The following is a 19,607-nucleotide window of genomic DNA, read 5'->3' as shown; positions in this document are numbered from 1 at the left end:
TGTCTCGGGAAACCCAACTAGTCAGAAAAAGGTGCCGAAGTTTGGGCTGTGGTTTCTATTACCGGTCAGTCATTTTTTTGTCGGTTTGTTTCCTATGGAAGCTGTCTTGGCATTTCCATCAATCACTTTGTGCATTTTAATATTTGCTCTTCTTGGGGGTTCACTTGTTTCTGGTGATTGTTGTTGACAGAACCTTTTGAAGACGCTCTCAGGAACCAGTCCTTGGGGCCTGTGCTGAGCAAAGCGGCCTCCGTGGAGTGCATCAGCCCCGTCACCCCCAGAGCCCCAGACGCCAAGATGCTGGAGGAGCTGGAAGGGGAGCCTTGGTACCGAGGGGAGACGAGCCGGAAGGAGGCCGAAGGGCTGCTGAAGAATGATGGGGACTTCCTGGTCCGGAAGAGCGCCACCAACCCCGGCTCCTTCGTCCTCACAGGAATGCACAATGGCCAGGCCAAGCACCTGCTGCTCGTGGACCCGGAAGGCACGGTGAGCCCGGGGCGGGACACGACCTGCCTCCTTAGAGCGGACTCCCCTTCTCTGTGCTGGGTGACTCACTTTCCCTCTCCCCCTGCACCTGGACAGCCCTTCCCGGGAACGTAGCGCAAACCCACCTTCTTTGGTCATGGGGATTTCCCCCACAGACGTACCTCAGGGAACATACATACTGTGTGTGCGTCTTAGACGTCTGGAACCGTGACACTGCCCCCAGGGACGTGAGATCCATTTCCTCCTGCTCACTTTTCCCTCGGCACGAGATCTTTCGGGTGCTTCCCACACGCGGAATCGTCGCTTGGCTGGCCCCCCAGGCATCCCCCACTCTGTGGCCGCAGGTCACTCGTGGAAATCTCTCAAGAAGGGCTAAAGGCACCAGGAATCCTCTTGTGTGTTTCCCCCGCTGGTCTTCTAGGGCGCGTCCCAGGGCTGGGGTTTTTGCTCACAGGATATGGGGACAGTTAGTGGCACCGGAGGCTCACTTTTCCTTCCAGAATGGCTGGACTACCGGGGCGGCAGCTGAGCACCGAGGTTCCCTCCTCCTCCTCCTGCTCCTCCTCCATGTCGTCCTCCCTGTGTGGCGAATCTGAGTGGTGGGTCGGGGAGGAAAGCACGTCTCGGTGCTGGCTGTGTTGTCCTCTGACTGCACGTCCCCGGGTCCCTCCTGGAAGCATCACGTTCCCGCCTCCCCCCACGCTTCTCTTCTGACCGTCTCCCTGGACTCTCCCACTGGTTCTTAGCCACGCAGTTGCCACGTGAGCTCTCCCGTGTTCTCACGCATCGGATCATTTTGTCCGTGATGTTCTCCACCAAATAGAAGTTTCCCTTGTGCAGAGGCGCACGGTATTGAGTTTTAGAGGATTTTCTCGCTTTTGGTCACAGACATACTCTGTTCTTCTATATTTTCTTCATTTGGCTTTGAAAGCTTTGTTGTTCACGTTTATGTTTTAATTCTCACTGGAGGTACTTGGAAGATGACCTAAGATGAGGACCCCACGCTGTTTAGATCTGCAGGCAGTGAGCCAACATGGGTCCCGCGGACGGTCCTTGTGCTCCACACCCCATGCCCGGCGTGTCGGGTTGCGTCCTGAGTGCGCGCCTGCTCCGTCCTGCTGACCTCCTGTCCCGGTACCGGTGCCCTGCCGCTCGGTCACTGTGGCTTTGAAACAGTCTTATCACCTGGTTTCACGGCTTCCTCGTGAGACTCCTTTCTGTGCTCTCTAGCGTAGGTGTTCTCAGGCCTTTTCCCTCTTTGTTCGGGTTTTAGAGCCCGTTTATCCAGGCACTGAGAACGCGGGATTCTGGTAGGACCGGCGTTGAATTTGCCGATGAGTTTTGGGGACCGCCGACCGCGTGCAGCCTTCGGTCATCATGTCCATGAACATGGCCTGATGTCTACTTATTTAGCGTTAAGATGCCCGTTGTTAGAATTTAAAAATTCTCTCCAGGAGCTTCTTGTGCTCCTTTGTCTGGTTACTTCCTAGACTGTCTGGTTTCAATCTTGTTGAACGTGGTGGTACTTTGGTTACGTTCTCTCAACAGTGACTGCTGCCAGGAGAGGAATGTGGTGTGATCTCGTGCCCAGAAATCTTGCCGACGGCAGCGGTTTTTCTGGGACACTGGTTATGCAGTGGCAGGCACCAACAGCTGCGTCTCCTGCCTCCCCGCTCCCGACCCCACGGGATGGTCCCGCCCCAGCGCGCTGACCGGGCGCCCATGGACGGTGACCGGGAGAGGGCGCCCTTGTCTTGTTCCCGGACTGAAAGGGGCTGTTGGAGGCTTTGTTCCCGTGAGGATGATGTAAGCTTTCGGTAGCTCCTCTTCACCTGCCCAAAGCTTGGCACTCCCTGGTCCATTCACTCCACAAAGTGCACCGACCGCATAGCTACTGAGGCCAGGCACTGGCTTGGCACCTGGGCTACGGCCGAGAACCAGGTGCAAAACACAATTCCGGCTTGTGTGTAAGTCATACGTATTAATCTCTTAATTACTTTTGTCATACTGGATTTTATTGAATGCTTCTTCAGCATCGCCTGATCTAATGGAATAATAGTGTGGTCTTTTCTTGAGTCCGTGAATGTGGGGATCTGCTCAGGCAGGTTTTTCTGATGCTATGCCCTGGCATGAGCTCTGCTTGGTCCTGACGTGGTCTTCACGGCGTTGCTGGGTTGGGGCATCTAGCAATAACTTTCGGACATTTCCAGTTGCACTTGCGAGGTGAGGTCGGTCTCCATGGTCTTTGCTGCCTTTTGTTTGTGCTGCTAATCTGGTTGGGGTGCGACCATTATAGGGCTCTGTTCACCTCTTACAACAAGCAAGGCTCACTCCGGATCAGAGAACCCTTCCTCCCCGTCTCACGTCACACAGAACCCCTGGGCGGGCCCCTACTTCCGCACCATGATTTATTTTGACCCTGAAGCCCTTGTCACAAACAGGCACTCATTTATTTGTGAACATGCTTATTAATTGGTTTTCGCCACTGGACCATCATCTCTGTGAAGGGAGCAGCCTTAATCCTCGTGGTACCGTGCTGGGCGCCTCGTGCGTGTTTGACATGCCCGTGGCAGGTGAGGCACAGAGGGACGCGGGGCTTTCTCGAGAGCTGAGAGCCCCAGAGGCCACATGGTGCTAAGGGGCCTGTGCTACTGACGGGAGTGTGCGTTTAGAACCTGTGCAGAGCGATTTCCCTGTGCAAGGGCTGCTATGGCATCTGTTCTCTGAAAGAAAATACCACAGCAAGTCTGTGAAAAAATAAGGAGTGTAGCTGAAACTTTTAGGTATTTTTTGAAGATGAGAGGTTCACAATTTATCTAAATTATATCGTCTCAGAGAGCGAAGACAGTTAATGTTTTATTTACTCGGTCCTTGTCTGTGAACAAGAGGACAATGATGGAAAGACAGGTATGACCACTCCTCTACACGCGCACAGGGGAGGGAAGGTTAGGGAGCAGCCGGGCTGGGGCCATGAGCTCACAGCTGGTGTGTAAGCACGCCACGGACCCAGGCCGTGCTGTCCACGTGGCTCCAATTTTGGAGGAAAAATGTCTAGAGCCGCTGAGGAAATCTGCAGGTCACACCGCCTGAGAACCGTCCCTTTGGGAGGCTTTTTGCTGGGTGGGCTCATCTAGTTTAATCGATCCGGTGGAGGAGGGCTTCAGCTGAGAAGGACCTCATCCCAAATGTAATGTGGCTTCCTCGCCGTCAGGACGCCAAAATAGATGTGGAGCACATTCTCTTCAATATTTATTCATCTGATTTTCATGGGAATCGGTTGGTCCCTGACTATAAAGGGGGAAACTTGGCAGAACAGATTCCTCCGAGAAAGAAGGATACGAAACGGTTCTGAGTCTAAATTTATTGCAGAGTACGCCAACCTGCGCGCCTTCCCGCTGCACACTGATCGCACAAGACGGGGGCTCCTGGGGTCGCGGGAGTCTCGGGGGACCAGGAGGGCAGGGGCGGAACTCCTGAGCCCCCGGGGCAGGGTGGGGCCCAGGCTCTGCAGGAGCAGCTCGGGAGAGGGAGTCTGGGGTGCGGGCATCGCTTGGCAACACCCTCCCCCTCCTTCAGTAGGCCCTCCTGAGTTTAAGATATTCCCCGACGCCCCTGTCCCTGTGGCCAGAAGGGCCAGCAGACTGGGGCGGTCACCTGCTTGCCTTTGGACGGGTGTCCGGCGCCCCCTGCCCCCGTGGCTGGTGTGCCGTGGGCTTCCTAAACGTGGCCTCAGGGAGTGGCACATTTGAAAGTACAGGCCAGCTTGGCGTTCGGGAAATCACAGAAGGACGGCAACCGTCCAGCGCCCCACACGTATTAAGATTTTATTTTATTCTGAGCGTAATTAAGAAAACAAGTCCCCGCCACCCCTCCACTTTAAAGAGCCTTGTTATTTTTAAGTGCTCTTTGTCTCAGGCGGACTAGACGGTGCTAAATTAACCAATGACATGGGAACACTTGCTGGTCTGAGCGGCAGTCCCCACTCACCCGGGGGGGAGGGGCTCTCTTGCCCCTCAGCTCTCCACCCCGACACGCCGCCACCACCTGCCTGCGGACCCCCTTCACCCCCCGACCCCCAGCTGTCCCAGGAAGGGGTGTTCTCCAGCGTTTACCTGGAGGCTGGGCGAAGGGGGCTCTGGGCCGGCTTCTCCCCAGCAGACCCACTCCTTCCCCTGTAATTACTAAATATTTGGGGGCAGGCTCCATGAACCTACCTAAATGCTTTCTTCCCAACCAAACCTTCATGCTGCTAATGAATTTGTCTTCATCTGTGTGGATTCGCGGCTCCCTGTGTGGTTTAGCGGGTTAGCACCGACCGCCCTGTTTGCTTCCTGCTGCTTCGAGCAGGTTTCGGTGTCCGTCTGACATGGCCTCATTCTATTGCCCCTTCTTCCCTCGGTACACACGGGTATCACGGCACCGCCCTCCCCCGCTGCGGTCCCGCGCTCAGCCACTTCTCTGAAGGAACCCCAGCCTGGCTCTTTTTCACGAGGAGACCAGGAGCCGCACATGGGTGTGGGGTTCTGCAGTCCATGGGGGACAGGCTGGTGCACACAGGCGTGCACACACACGTGCATATCTGGGTCCATGTCTGTGTCTCTGTGCATTAGAAATCCTATATTCACAATAATTCTTCCAATTCCACTCTGATTATCACAGAACTCATCCTACTTTTCTCTTTTTCTACATTTATAACCGTTTCTCCAGCAATGAGAAGTCTGGCCCACAACTCTCTGGTTAACTCCCCTGTTCGACAAACCCCAGTCCCCCGACCACAGCCGCTGCCACTTCCCTTGCAGACGCTGCCCTCACCCAGCCACTCCCCATGGGCTCCCTGTCCAGCCCCCCCTCCAAGCGTGCCCCGCTGGGTGCCGCTGCCTCTGAGCCCGCCCCCGGCCCCACCAAACCTGTCTCGCGGCACACTCCTGACTCGGCCTGGACTCTGCTCTCCTGTGGGGGGCCACGGGGGCTGCCCCCACCCGAAACACAGACAGGCTTCTTTCTGGGCGTTTGGACCGATTGTTCATTCGGGAAGAAGAGGCAGCAGAGAGCAACAGGAGCGATGGCGTATCCCGACGTCCTGCTGTCCCCGTGTCCCACACAAGCAACACAACATCATTGTTGCAGCCCACAAAAGTGAGGATGGTTACTCCACAGGTTCAGATTTCCCTGATTATCTGAAAGACGTTCTTCGTACGGTACCTTTGTTGGAATCAGGATTCAAACGTGGTGCACGTGGTGCATCGTATTCCATTTTCCTTCTGTTTCCCCTGACACCAGTGATTTGTTCGAGCGACTAGATACGGACTTGTCTACAGAATACCCCACATCGTGATGCGGGCTGTTGTGCCCCCTGCGGCCTCATTTCCCTGCTTCTCTGACGCCCGGATTTTCTATAAACTGATAGACACAGAGGCGTTAAAACAGCCTCGGTGGGCTCTACTTCACATACACGCCCATGTATGTGAACCTTCATGCTGCTAATGAATTTGTCTTCATCCGTGTGGATTCGCGGCTCCCTGTGTGGTTTAGCGGGTTAGCACCGACCGCCCTGTTTGCTTCCTGCTGCTTCGAGCAGGTTTCGGTGTCCGTCTGACATGGCCTCAAGTGCACGATTCAGTGCTCGTCAGTCTATTCACAGCGGCGTGCAGCCGTCACCACAACCTGGAACGCGTCCTTCACCCACAAGAGGAGCGCGACGGCCTTTGGCCTCTCCTCCCCAGCCTCCCAGCCCGTGTCCCTTAACCTCCCCGGGGTCTCCCTTATGGACGTCCCTCTGGATAGAATCATATAAATAGGTAGACTTTGCGACTAACCTCTTGTCCTGAGCGTAGTGTTTTCCAGGTTCGTCCAGGAGGTAGCCCGCACCACCCGCTCATTCCACCCTCTGGCCGAGGACGGTTCCACCTATGAACACAACACTTTGACTTGTGACGGCTTTGCCGATGGACATTAGACTGTTACGAGCAATGCCGCCGCAAACTTGATGTCCACGTTTCTGTGTGGACATCTGTGCCCAGTTCTCTCGGATCTCTAGCTCGGAGTGGGTTTTTTGGGTCATAGGGTAACTCTATAATCTGTCACTTGAGGAACTGTCAGATGGTTGTTCAAAGCAGCCGCCCCATTTTCTGTTCCCTCTTACGGTACCCGAGGGCCCCAGTTTCTCTGCACCTGCTCCTGCCCTTGGCATCGACCAGCGTTTTGAGTCTGGCCATCCCTGCGGGCAGGAAGTGGTACACCATTGTGATTTTGACTTGTGTTTCCCTGATGACTGAAAATGCCAAGCATTTTCAGGTGCTTCTTGGCTTTTTATGCATCTTTTTGGAGAAATGTCTATTCAAACCCTTTGTCAATTTTTTTTCTTGCAGATTTTTTTATATTGTGGGAAAATACATATAACATGGAATTTGTCACCAAAACCGGGGCAGAGTGTAGTCCAGTGGTACAGAATGTATGCGTGTAGTGAGGGTGCTGTCCCCACCAGCCGTCTCCAGAGCGCTCCTCATCAGACAAAACTGAAACTCTGTCCCCATTAAGTAACTCCCTGTCCCTCCCAGCCCAGCACAAGGCATCCACTGTTCTTTCTGTCTCTAGGAACGTGACTCCTCTACAGGCCTCACGAGTAGAATCACACGGTATTGGTCCTTTGGTGACTGGCCCATTTCACTCGGCGTAGTGTCCTCAGGCTCGTCCTCGCTGTATCAGGTGTCAGATCTCCTTCCTGCCTGTGGTTCCGACGTGTGCGTGGACCCCATGTTGCTTACCCATTCATCAGTCGATGGACCCGTGTGTTGCTTCCACGGTTTAACTATTGTGGAAAACGCTGCTATTAACACAATACACAGGCATCTCTCTGAGACTCTGCTTTCGACTTTCCAGGTAGCCAACTAGCAGTGGAGTTTGGAGTCACATGACAATCCATGAACAAATATTTTTTGAGAAGCCATCAGTTTACAGTGGCCACACCATTTTTCTCAACAGTCTGTACAAATTTCTCTTCATCCTCGCTAACACTTGGCTGTTCTGGTTTGGGGAGAGCAACCATCCTAAGGGCTGTGAGGTGGTGTCTCCCTGTAGTTTCAATTTGCATTTCACTGGTGATGAGTGATGTTGAACATCTTGTCACGTGCTTATTGAGCATTTCCAGATCTTCTTTGAAGAAATGTCTGTTCAAGTTCTTTGCCCATTTTCGAATCCGATTGCTCGTTTTTGTTGTTGAGTTTTAGAACTTTATATATTCTGGATATTAATCCCTTATTAGATGAGTTGTACAGTTCACAAATTTATCCCTCCCATTCTGTCGGTTGCTTTTTTAGTCTGTTGATATAGTTCTTTTAATGCACAAAAGCTTATGAATTTCATGACACCCAATTTGCCTGGCTTTTCTTTTGCTGCCTATGTATTTGGTACCAAATCTAAGAAACCATTGGAAATTCAATGTCTTGAAGCTTCTCCCCCATGTTTTCTTCTAAGAATATTAGGTCTTACGTTTAGGTCTTTGATCCATTTTGAGTTAAGTTTCGCATATGGCTTTAGCTCTGGGTACTTCATTCTTTCGTACATGGACATTCAGTCTTCCTAGTGCCATTTGTGGGAAAGGTTGTCCCTTTCCTATTGAATGGTCCTGGCACCGCTATCAAAAATCACTTGACCATGTACGTCAGAGTTCATTTCTAAACCCTCTGTTCTTTTCCACTGGTTTATATGTCAATCTTTATATCCATTCCACACTGTTTTGATGACTGTAGCTTTGTAATTAGTTTTGGAATCGGGAGGTACGGTGTGAGTCCTCCAACTTTGTCTAATTTGTTGGTCTTTTCAAAGCACCAGCTTTAGGTTTCATTGATTTCCTATATTTTCATTCTGTTTATCTCTGCTTTCGTCTTTATTATGTCCTTTCTCCTGCTTGCTTCAGGGTTAACGTGCTTCCTTTTATTAGTGTCTTAAGGTGGGAGGTTGGGTTATTTGTGAGTTTCTAAATTTTCCTCCCGCTGTTGGGGAAAACGAGTGCTTGTGTGGGACAATGTGTTGTTTGGAAGGATGTAAGCAATTGCATACGAGACCGCAAGGGTGACCAGCCCCCAGGGGCTGATGTGAGCCTGGCACTCTTTGGCACTGCGTCCATTGGGTCTAGGAAGGACCTGAACTTCCCCCTTAATTTCAAATCTCAGGGAGGCCAGGCAGTGTGGCTGGATGGGTCTATATCCCACTTGAGTTAGTTGTATTTGGGCTGGAGCCTCTGAGGGTGGAGGGTCTACTGGTGGATCTAGCCCAAGCTGAGACATTAGACAAAGGGCAGCAGGTCTGAGGATGCAGGCTCTTCCAGCAGAACCAGATTTTAATCAGGAAACATCTCTGCCAGATGGCTTTGTCCGAGCCAGTGTGACCTTTTGGAAGAGGACATATATAATCATTCCGTCTTTGGTGGAGTGTACTTGTTAATGTATAATCTCTAAACAGTATTTCTAACTGCTGGGCATCTACTTTAAATGTTCCCCAGGCAACTCAAACCCACCATGGCTAACGCAGAAGGCATAGGCCCCACCGCCTTGCCCACTGCCCTGTGGATTCCTTCCCACACCTCGCCCCGCCCCCGAGCCTCAGCCTCTTCCTCCTCATGCATGTTTAGGGCATGTTTATAAGAAGCCACCAAACCATCTTCCAAAGTGGCAAGTCCCACCAGCAGTGAGGAGAGCTCCCGCTGCTGCACATCCCCACCAGCATGTGGGGTGGTCGGTGTTCTGGATTTGGGCCATTCTGATATGTTTGTGGTAGCTCGTTTGAATTTGTGTTTCTCTGATGACGTGTGATGCAGAGCATCTTTCCATGTGCTCATTTGCCATCTGAACGTCTTCTTTGGTGATAGCTGTTTGTTTGTTTTCTTACTGTTAGTGTTAGAGGAGTTCTTTGTATATATTGGATACCAACTCATTCTGAGAGAATTCTGAGAATTATCTTCTCCCAGTCTGTGGCCTCTCTTCTCACTCTCTTGACTATGTCACTTGTGGAGCAGAAGTTTTTAATTTTAATAAAGTTCCTCTGATTATTTCTTTCATTCACGAATCAGGCCTTTGATGCCATATCTAAAAAGTCTTTACCAAATGCCTAGTCATCCAGGCTTTCCCCTGTGTTATCTTGTAGGAGTTCTATAGTTTTGCATTTTTACATTTAGGTCTGTGATCCATTTTTAGTTTCTGTGAGGGTGTGAGGTCTGGTCTAGGCTCCTTTTTTTTTTTTTTCCCCTTCTTCTTTTCTTCTCTCTCTCTCTCTTTTTCTTTCTTTCTTTCTTTTTTTTTTTTTTTTTTTTTGCATGTGAATGTCCAGTTATTCCAGCACCATTTGTTGAAAATGGTATCTTGGCCTTATATTTCTTTTTTTGTCTGACTGCATATCTAGGACTTCCACTGTGGTGGAAGGAGTGTGAGACCAGACATCCTGGCCTTGTTCAAGTTTCTCATCATGGAGGAGGATGTTAGTGGTAGGATTTTTGTAGATGTCCTTATCAAGTGAAGGAAGCCCCCCCTGCATTCCTGGTTTCCTGAGAGTTTTTTTTATTTTAAAGGAATTGGTTGAATTTTGTTAAATACCTTTTCTGGATCTATTGATATGATCATGCAGTATTTTGTCTTTAGGCTTAATGATGGGATGGAGCACATTAATGGATTTCAGAAGGTAGAAGCCCTGCGCCCCTAGGACACATCCCGCTCAGTCATGGTGTGTAATTCTCTCCTTACAGTGTTGGATTCAATTTGCTGTTTTGTTGAGGATTTTTGCATCTGTGTTCATAAGACATATTGGTCTATAGTTCTCTTTTCCAGTAGTGTCTTTGTCTGCTTTTGATATTAGAGTAATACCAGCCTCAAAGAGTGAGTTATGTAGTACTCCTAGTACTTCTGTCTTCTGAGTGAGATTGGAAGGACTTGGTACCCCTTATTCTTCAAGTGTTTGGTAGAATTGACCAGCGAACCCATCTGGGCCTGGTGCTTTCTGTGTTGGCAGATTATGAATGACAGATTCTGTTTTTTAAACAGACATAGGCTTATTGAGACAGTCTATTTCTTCTTGTAAGAGTTTAAGGAGATGGTGTCTTTCAAGAAAATGGTCCATTTTTATGTGGTTTATCAAGTATGTGGGCCTAGCGTTGTTTCTGGCATTCCATACTTATCTTCTTAATGTCCACAAGATCCATAGTAATGACTCTGCTTTCATCTCTGATATCAGTAATTCGTGTCCTCTCGTGTTTTTTCTTAGCATGGCTGGAGGCTTATTGATTTTTTAATCTTTTTGAAGGACCAGCTTTGAGATCATTGATGTCTCTCTTGATTTCTTGTTCCTAATGCCATTGGTTTCTACTCTAATTTTTTATTCTTTATCTAGTTTCCTAATTAAAGCTTGGGTTACTGATTTCAGATCTTTCTTCCTTTCTGAACCACATAGCAGGGGGGTCCATACAGACAGCTCTGTAGGCTGCAAGTTCTCTGGCCAGGCGCCAGACTGGAGTTTCAGTAAGTATTTAGGAGAGTGGAGTAAACTGGGCTACTTCCTTGGGCAGTAAATTTATATGACTTGTCTCTTCTGTGTACCTTTGTTTGCGTGTGTGTGTGTGTGTGTGTGTGTGTGTGTGTGTGTGTGTTTATGGCAGCCAAAGATGCTGACTAGTGGGCTCTCAGCTTGGATGGCATGTTGGAGTCACAGGGTTTTTGTGAAATGCCCTAGTGGCCGAGCCCCGCCATGAGCTCCTGGTGGAGTTGACCTGGGCATGGGGCTTACTGGATGCACTCAGGCGGTTTGGATGTGAGCCCAGCTGGACACTACTGTCCCAGACACTTCCTGTCAAAATTCCTCATTCACCCCTGTTGCCCCAGAAGTTAAATGAGTATTAATCGCTAAGAAGTGGGAAAAAGAAGTCAACATCAAAGCAACACCCTAATAGTAGTCTCAAGCTCAAGTCTCAAGTCCTTAGTGCCGCTTACCTCTAAGATAGCCCCCCCATCTTGGGTCACCCCAGGGTCTTTCTGGGATGGGAATTCCAAGAAACCTCGGACGATTGAAGAATTTCAATGAAAAGATGCCCCAAAGTCTAACAAAAGGATTTCTTTCTGAACGTGACCATCAGGTTGCCTCCTACGTGAGGGTCAATGCCCAGGAGTTGGGAGCCCCGTGGCCCACTGGGTCCCTTTCTCTCAGGTGCTTACAAGACCGGTGGGGACAGAGGCCTGCCTCAGAGTGGGACCCTAGGCGATGAAAACATCCTCATTTCAAAGCTTCTGCTCTTGCCTTTGTTGGTAGAGCCCAGAGCTGATGGCCTGGGGGCTTTGATGGGCCCACCTGGAGTATAGACTTGGGGTGGGAAAGAGATCAGGGCTGACGGCCCAGAGATTGACAACCCATCGGTAGGTTGGTAGAGAGGGAGAGACAGGAGAGTCGCATTAGGTGTGGGAGTGAGAATACCGGGACAGATAAAGGAGGAGAATAGAAGGGCCCTCAGAGTCCCTGAGAGAAACGTGGGGAAAGCTGATCGCCCCAGGGGAGGGGCAGCCCCCAGCAACGAGGCTGGAGAGAGAGGCTGGGAACCCAAGGCATCCCAGAGCCATCGTGAGGACCATCCAAAGGCCTGGAGGGCCAGCAGGTGTAGCCAGGCACCTGCTCTCTGCCCTGTCTCCCACCCCCACCAAAAGAGCCGGCCGCAGGGGGATCCTGTCCAGAGAAGACGGGGAGACTGCCCCAGGCCAGGCCGTATCTACCTTCTTCAAGCAAGGTCTACATTGGGAGTGCAGCAGCTCAGGAACCAGGGCTCAGGCCCAGTGAGCAGAGGGAAGCGGTGGACCTCTCTCCACACACATGCCCCTAAGCCCACGTGTTCACTTGTTCAGGAGAACCTGGCGGGCGGGCATCCCAAGGCTCCAGAGCCATGCAGTCAACAGTGTCGGCACCCAGACAGGCTCACGCTCCGGTGGGAGCCGGAAGAGCCGTGTGGATCCCTCCCGTGGGAGTGCAGGGCCGCTAGACAGATACTTCAGGGACAGCAAGGGAGCAGGAGAGAAAAGGCTGGTAGCGGAGGGCTAGGAAGGTGCTGAAGGGGGGTGACAGATGACTGGCCAGTGACAACGACCGGGGACTTGGAAGACATGTCTCTGAGAGTGTGGGGACCCCCGGAGGGCACCACTCAGGTTCCCCTGGTCTGGCTGGCTCTGAGCACACACATTCTCTCCCGTCTGCCTGTGTGTCACGATTTCCTACCCTCTGTGTCCCTCCCAGATCCGGACAAAGGACAAGGTCTTCGACAGCATCAGCCACCTCATCAACCACCACCTGGAGAACAGCCTGCCCATCGTCTCCGCAGGAAGCGAGCTCTGCCTCCAGCAGCCGGTGGAGAAGGCTCCATGACCGGCCAGCCACCCTGTCCTGACCCCACACCGATGGTCAGGAGTCCTGGCTCTTCCCGGAAGATGGATATGAAGGCTCTGGAAACTCAGGCTGCTGCCCGCGGGCTCAGAGCCTCATCCAAATGCCCCAGGAGGAAAGTGTCCGTCAAGTGCAAGTTTCATAAACTTGTTCTGATTTTCTCGTGTGCATATTAAAGGTGTACATACCTATACACTGTACAAATTACCCCTCTATATTTATATTTTTTAAGACTAAGAGAGATGTAAGACTAACGTTCTGTGCTGTATGTTTTTAATGGGAAAAAAATGTTTGACTGTAGTTGTCTGGGCAAAAATTTAATTCAACTGACCCATTCTACTGAAAAATTCCACTAGGAAGGTGTTGCCTGCAGCTTTATCTGAGGGGAGAGAAGCAGGCAGGAGGGCTGGGGGTCAACGTGGAGCTGTAGCGGAAGAAGGCAGGCGGCTCCCCAGAGCAGCTGAGCTCTGCACAGAACCCTCCGCGAACGGCCGCTCCTGGTGTCCCTTCCTCCGTGCCCCCAGCTGTCGGCCTCACACCTGTGCGGTCGCAGTGCTGATGGCTGGTGCCGCTGGGCTAAGGAGAGGGGTGGGGGGTGTCCCAGCTTTTCCGGGCGGTGGCAGTGCTGGGCACAGGAATGCTGTCCGTCTTGACCAGTGTTGTCCAGGGGTCTGTTTGACGGCCAGATAGGGGTAGAAAGCGAGCCTCAGTGACCAAGATCTTGACTGGCACGTGCTTCCCATATGGTCATCTGCGTAACGACAAACCAGCATGTGCGGAGGGCTGGGGGCGAAGTCTTGGTTTCCGCGTCCTTGCAACCCGCATGCCGACCGCAGCTGCCGGGGTGGCCGCTAGGAGACAGCACGCCACCCCCGCTACGCGCTGCGCCCGGGGCAGACGCCAACGCGTGCTCAGCCCTGAGACTCTGCACGGCTGCTGCTCCCGCTTCACCTTCGTCTCGGGCTGCGGACTTGGGAGTTTGGGGGATCGGATTGAGGTTTTGCTGCTCAAGTGGCTGGTGGGTAGTGCCGCTGGCTGTCTCTGCCACAGGTTTTCCAGTTGCTCCCTGGAACGGGCCTATGATTTCTTCCCAGGTCATTTGGGGCCCACAGGGGGGACAGTGTTTCTAGTTTTAAAAAAAAAACACCTGGTTGAGGTTAACCTGCGATTTAACAGATGCCGTCTTTTAAAAGCCGAAGGGCTCACCTGTCGGTTGGCAGCCTGTCTCTGGTGCCACAAGCTCCTATCCCCTGCGGTCCCACAGCCCGCGGGGGCCCTGGGTCAGGGCTGCGGGACTTGCCGCACACTAATAGTGGGGCAGGAATAAATTTGATGCTTCAAGAATGAGGAGTTAAGGCTGGATTTTAAACGTTCTGACGAGTAGTAATTCTGCAAAGTTCTATTTCTGAAGGAGCCTCATTTCTGTTCTCAGGGTGTGGGTGTGTGTCCAGCATGGAAGGTGGGGTGCAGCACGTGGGTGACATCGGGCAGGTCCGAAGATTTGTGTGGAGGCTTCTTAGGAGTGTTTGTCCTTTGAGTGTCCAAGGAGTCCCAGAAGACAGTGGCTTCGATCTCCTAGAATGTTCTGCCATGGGTTAGAACTAATGTAGGGCCACCCACCCCTCCTGGAGCAACTCTGGTTTCAGTCGCATGAGGAGACCCACTCCACGTTACCCAGAAGCAATGGGAGCTGAACAGGTCTCGGCAGCAGCTGGTTGGGGGCAGCTGTGGGACCCCCTCGTGTCGCGTCCCCTGGAGGCCTGCAGCCCTGCAGATGTACATAGAGGTCCCAGCCCTGTGTGCGAATGTCCACACATATGATAAACGGATGAAATGACTTCTCTGGATGGCCTGCGGGGCCTGCTGAGTAATCTTAAGGGCTGGCCCCAAATTCTAATATTTAAGGGCAAAGTAGGAAAGGCTGGTTAGGGACCCGGAGACCCTGCACAGCTGACCTGTGTTTTTTGCGCTCCTGGGGATGTGAGATATGATCATCAGTACGGTTTAGAGCTCTCTGCTGTGCAGTCAGTGATTCGCTTAGCTGTGATAAGCAACATATATCCTGTCTTTTTGCATGAGAATCGATTTAGAAAATTAGAAATATTGGAGGCGATCAAATTTTGTTTCAATATTAATTCAAAATATGTATTTTGAAGTTCGGATTCCAGGATTGCTTACAACACAACAGGCCAGTGGAGATCTGGGCTTCTCTGTACTGCCAGAGCGCCAGCGGACGGCTGCTGTTCTCTCCTGGTCATCCCGCCCCTGTGTGAGGCGGGGTGGGGCCCCACAGGTCACCACGGCTCCCCTTCAAGGCTGTGAAATGGGCATGATAGGGAGCCCCACTCACGGGGGAGAAACTGAGGCACGGGGGCGCCTCACGCTGCTCTAAGCCATGCAGTGGGCAGGCACAGAGCTGTGCTCCTTCTACGTTTCTGGGCTCTGCTGCGCCTGGAGATCAGGATTCGCAGGCAAAGACGGCCAGGTGCCCCTCGTCCGGCCCCGGACCACACCTCTGCCAGGCAAGGCTGTGTGTTCCTGGACCCCCGAGTCCCCGGATACATTTGCTGCTCAGTGTGCCCAGCCCCCCAGAGCCCAAGGGGCACTGGACATGCTGCTTCTCAGCCCAGGCCACTGGCATGCACGGCAGGTCCCACAGGCCCACGACAGCCATGCCACCCACCGCCCCCCCCACCCACACCACTGCGTGTGAACGAGTGGGACTTTCATCGGTGGTTTCGGTGAGCCCTGGTGCTGGGGGCCCCGAACCGCCCCATGGACTGTCTGACGGCCAACCATTCAGACATTTCCAGCCCCGACTCTGTGTGGACTCTGCCACTCCCGGGTTCTCGGCTCGAGAGGCCAAAGGGCCCAGCAGCCACGTCACTGTGACACACGTTCACCGTTGGACACTGTCTCAGGTGTTGGGGCGGATGGGCAGACGGAGACCAAGGTCCAGGGATGGAGGCTGTGTCCGATGCCTCCTTCCCATATGTGGCTCCTTCCCATAAGTGACCCTCAGAGACGAAGGTTCTAGTCCTCCCTTCCCTGAGTCAGTCCCCTGGTGAAACCAATTCCCACAGATCACAGGCCTCCCCAGAGCGGCACGGCCTCACGTTTGTTGCTGGGTGTCTCCGAGCGCCACCCGCCCGCACCCCTCCCGCGAGATGGAGCAGGGTGCCCGTGAATCTACGGATACCGGAAGGACAGTTGCTCCTCACGCAGGTGCGATGGGCTCCCTCGCTGGGGTCCCACACCGGCGGGTCACCCGCGCCTTTCTGCGGGTGGACTCAGCCCGATGGGAAGGGGACGGGAATTGTGGAAATACTGCGCTTAGGTCATTGTGTGCCGCAGACAGATCTCAGTCCCGAGTTTTAGGATAATACCTGGCGCTGCAGTCAAACTCAAAACATTTGTCCTGAGAGAAATGAATTGGGAAAACCGCTTAATGAGAAGGTGTTGCCACCTGGGCATGCCAGGGCCATGCAGGGGTGACAAGCAAGAGAGCAGTGTAGGACGTGCCGCTGCACAAGTGCGGGAGCTGGGCCCGGGAGACTGGCTGGAGCGCAGTGACGGTCAGTGGCTGAATCTCAGACAGAGCACAGGACTTATTAGGGTCCTTTACCGTTTGGGTATAAAGCTCAGCCCCTGGTGGGAAGTGGCGCAGAGCTTCTCCCTCCTCCTGGGGTCTGCGTTCATGCTCGTTCTTTTCACAAAAGGCATAAAGATGCGAGTCTTAACGGATAAGGAAGTGCTTCTGCGGTGCTTCAGAAGCAGACCCCGAGGCGGTCTAACTGTATGTCGTTTCTCTGGGTGATGCCCCAGGGAATCCACCGTGATGCGGAAGATGCACGGCGCCAAGGGACAGCAGGAGATGGGGCCGGACACACGTCCGCGGTCACCCAGCAGCCCATCACACGTAGAAAGCAGGCCCTGTGCACACCTGAGCACGGGGCGGGGGGTCCCAGGCAGGGCGACTGGCCTCCAGGCTAAGCAGATCTGGAGTGGCTGGACAACGAGGTGCCCCCCCGGGGCCCCACGCCAGGAGGTCTGCACAGGAACCAAGAGTTTGCATTTCTAGTAAATTGAGCGACGCTGGTGGGGAGTGTGGACTTTGAGAACCGCCATGCGGTGTGAGCTGCTGGCCTCTGACCCTCCCTTGTTGAGGGTTTCCCCCTCTAACTTAGGACTTAGTTTTCCCACCACCTCATGTCACAGATCCCAGAGTCCATGCTCTGGGCCTTCCAAATGGAGGATTAATAAGCGTTTAGAACTCCGTGCACTCGCTGCTGGCACATACAATGCCATCTGCCAGCTACGATTTATTTATAATGGGGTTTATACATATTTATAAGTTTGCAGGCAACAAATGCACAGTTTAAAAACTGGCCCATTTTGTAGTAGCTAGAAAAGCTGCAGTTTCCTACCAGGCCTTTGAGTGTCACCCTTGTGCATGCACACATGTACCTACACTGGTCAGGACGGACGCACACCTGTGTGTGTGTGTGTGTGTGTGTGAGTGTGCGCGCGCGCGCAGGCGGGCCACCTGGGCGGTGCACACCTCGAGACTACCCCCCCCATGTGCTGGTATATTAACTAACAGGGACAAGCAGAAAGTGAACCAGATGTGCAGAGTTTGGCATCCGCGGATACACGGAGGAGGTCCTGGATGCTTCCGGGCCTGCGGCCCGAGGGCAAGGGGATGGGAACAGACAGGAGGGCCCCGGAGGAAGTCACAGAGGGTCGGGAGGCGAGGGAGGGCCAGGCCAGGAGGGAGACGGTGGAGGAGGACGGAGGCACACAGAAGGTAACGCGGATACCCGGCAGCGTGCGGCGTCTCTCGGAGACCAGACAGGAAAGACAAGGAGGGGCCGGCGTGGCAAGGCTGTCCCCACCAGGTGTGCTGGGGACAGCTGGCTGCCCGGCTTCTAGGCATTCCCAGCCAACCTGCTCTTGGCCTGCTCTGTGCATTGGTTCCTGTGTGGCAGGCACGGCGCTGGGCTCCTCATAGGGGACAAGCACGCAGGGGGCATGAGCATGTGACAAGCCTGATGGCCGACGCAGTCATGTTCCACAGGACGGTGGAGGCCGGGGCTCCTGGCGTGGGAGTGCCAGAGCGGGCAGACAGGGTAGGGGCCCCAGAGGGGACAGGGCAGTGTCACATACAATGGCTGCTGTCAGCTGGGACACTGGAGGCTGGCAGCGCCCCCCCACCCGGATGGCCAGGAGGACCATTCTCATGGAAGAAAGGGCCAGATTACGTTGCCGCCCCCCACCAACGCTGATTTCTGTCAGTGCACAGGGAGAGCATGTGTGGTTCTGTGTGTCACAGCGGATTGAGCTCACGCTCACCTGGGACCTTTCTCCCACAACCAAATGTTCTATCCAGCCGAATCAAGCAGCAATCAACACAGAAAAGAAGGGGCATATCCATCTTTGAACACCAAATTTCCTTTTTCTGTAATGACCGTGTTTCGGTTGCAAGTGGAATGTTCTCTGTTCATTTGCCTTTTGAATAAAACTTGTTCCAGAATAAATATTGTAAAAAAATTAAGTACGTGAGTGTTTCTTTGCATTCAGAATTAAACGTCTGTTAAAATCCAAGGACTAGGAGAGAACTCGATGTAAATTTCACGTGTAATAACAGGATATTTATTACTTTTTAAAAAGCATTTGAATGGCAAATTCTACATATTGAAAAATATTATTTGAGAATTTTGTGTTCTGTTTCCCATTAGCGTGTGTGGGACAAACATGGGTCGCTGGGAAGGTCTCTGTCCGGGTTTTGTGGCCTACGGACCACTTTCTGTTTTGACGCTGGGACAGCCCCTGGATGCCGGGAGTGAATTCCTGCGCCGATCTGAAGCTTTCGAAGCTCTGTCCCGCGAAAGCTGGGGCTGCCTGAGCAGTGCGGAGCCCAGGAGGGGCCCCCAGCACGGCGGGGAGGGCAGGGGTCTCCGGGCCCTCCTGGCTCGGCGCACCCCCTCACTCCTTCAGGACGTGATGTGGCTTTGGGTTGAGTGGAGGGACGTGGTGTCCCCCGGGGTCACCCCCGCGGGGGCCGTGCCCCTCGTCTCCTTCTCACTGGTTATCAGAAAATGAGCCTTCATTTCGGGATAGTGGTGTGTGCATTTCTGACCATGTAGCAGACCGTTTGATATCTTGACTTAGATACTAAAAACATTTGGGTGTTGAGGTTTTGTCCTCGTGGGTACAATTTCAAAGCATGGACTCGGTCACTCGATTAGACGTTTTCTATAAAATGCACCTCGTTACATGTCTGTGGAAGGCTCTTCACCAGCGCGTTATATCCTCCGGTCCGGGGTGCAGAGAAATAGCCGCTTCCTCCGCTCCCCGTGCAGACAGCTGTCGCTGGGGCTCTGAGCAATAAAGGGCTGTGTGAAATGTCTCCGGGTCTTGTGTTGCCTCACGGGGGCGAGAACAGAGCTTGGAACCTTCCCCTGGAGAGCAGGTACTCTGACAGCCCCAGACTGGGTCCACGTGGTGGCCTGGCTGCCGTGTTCCTGTCGGGCTTCGCGGTCACGGTCACGCTGCCCGGTCGCAGCAGGCAAAGTCAAGGGTGGCGGCCGCAGGCTGCGGTCCTCGGCTGTGCCGCAGGATTTCTCCGTGAACACCCGCCCAGGTGAGTTATGCCGAGTGCAGGTCTAACGTAGGGTAGACAGCGTGCACATGCACACACAAATACACATACACAT

At 53.1% G+C, this 19,607-nt stretch overlaps 1 protein-coding gene across 2 annotated transcripts in view; it reads left to right on the top strand.

Moving 5' to 3' along the window:
- SHC3 (SHC adaptor protein 3) overlaps nt 1-19,607 on the top strand; it is a 109,169-nt gene that overhangs the window by 77,714 nt on the left and 11,848 nt on the right. For both annotated transcript variants that reach the window (XM_032307244.1, XM_032307245.1), the window contains exons 11-12: nt 191-486; nt 12,745-16,726. In XM_032307244.1, coding sequence (XP_032163135.1) covers nt 191-486; nt 12,745-12,873 — 425 coding nt within the window. In that variant the 3' untranslated portion in view covers nt 12,874-16,726. The remainder of the gene's footprint in view (nt 1-190; nt 487-12,744; nt 16,727-19,607) is intronic.

This window comes from Mustela erminea, chromosome 12 (assembly GCF_009829155.1).
Source record: "Mustela erminea isolate mMusErm1 chromosome 12, mMusErm1.Pri, whole genome shotgun sequence".
NCBI classification, from domain to species: Eukaryota; Metazoa; Chordata; class Mammalia; order Carnivora; family Mustelidae; genus Mustela; species Mustela erminea.
This window is presented reverse-complemented; position numbering and strand designations above follow the sequence as displayed.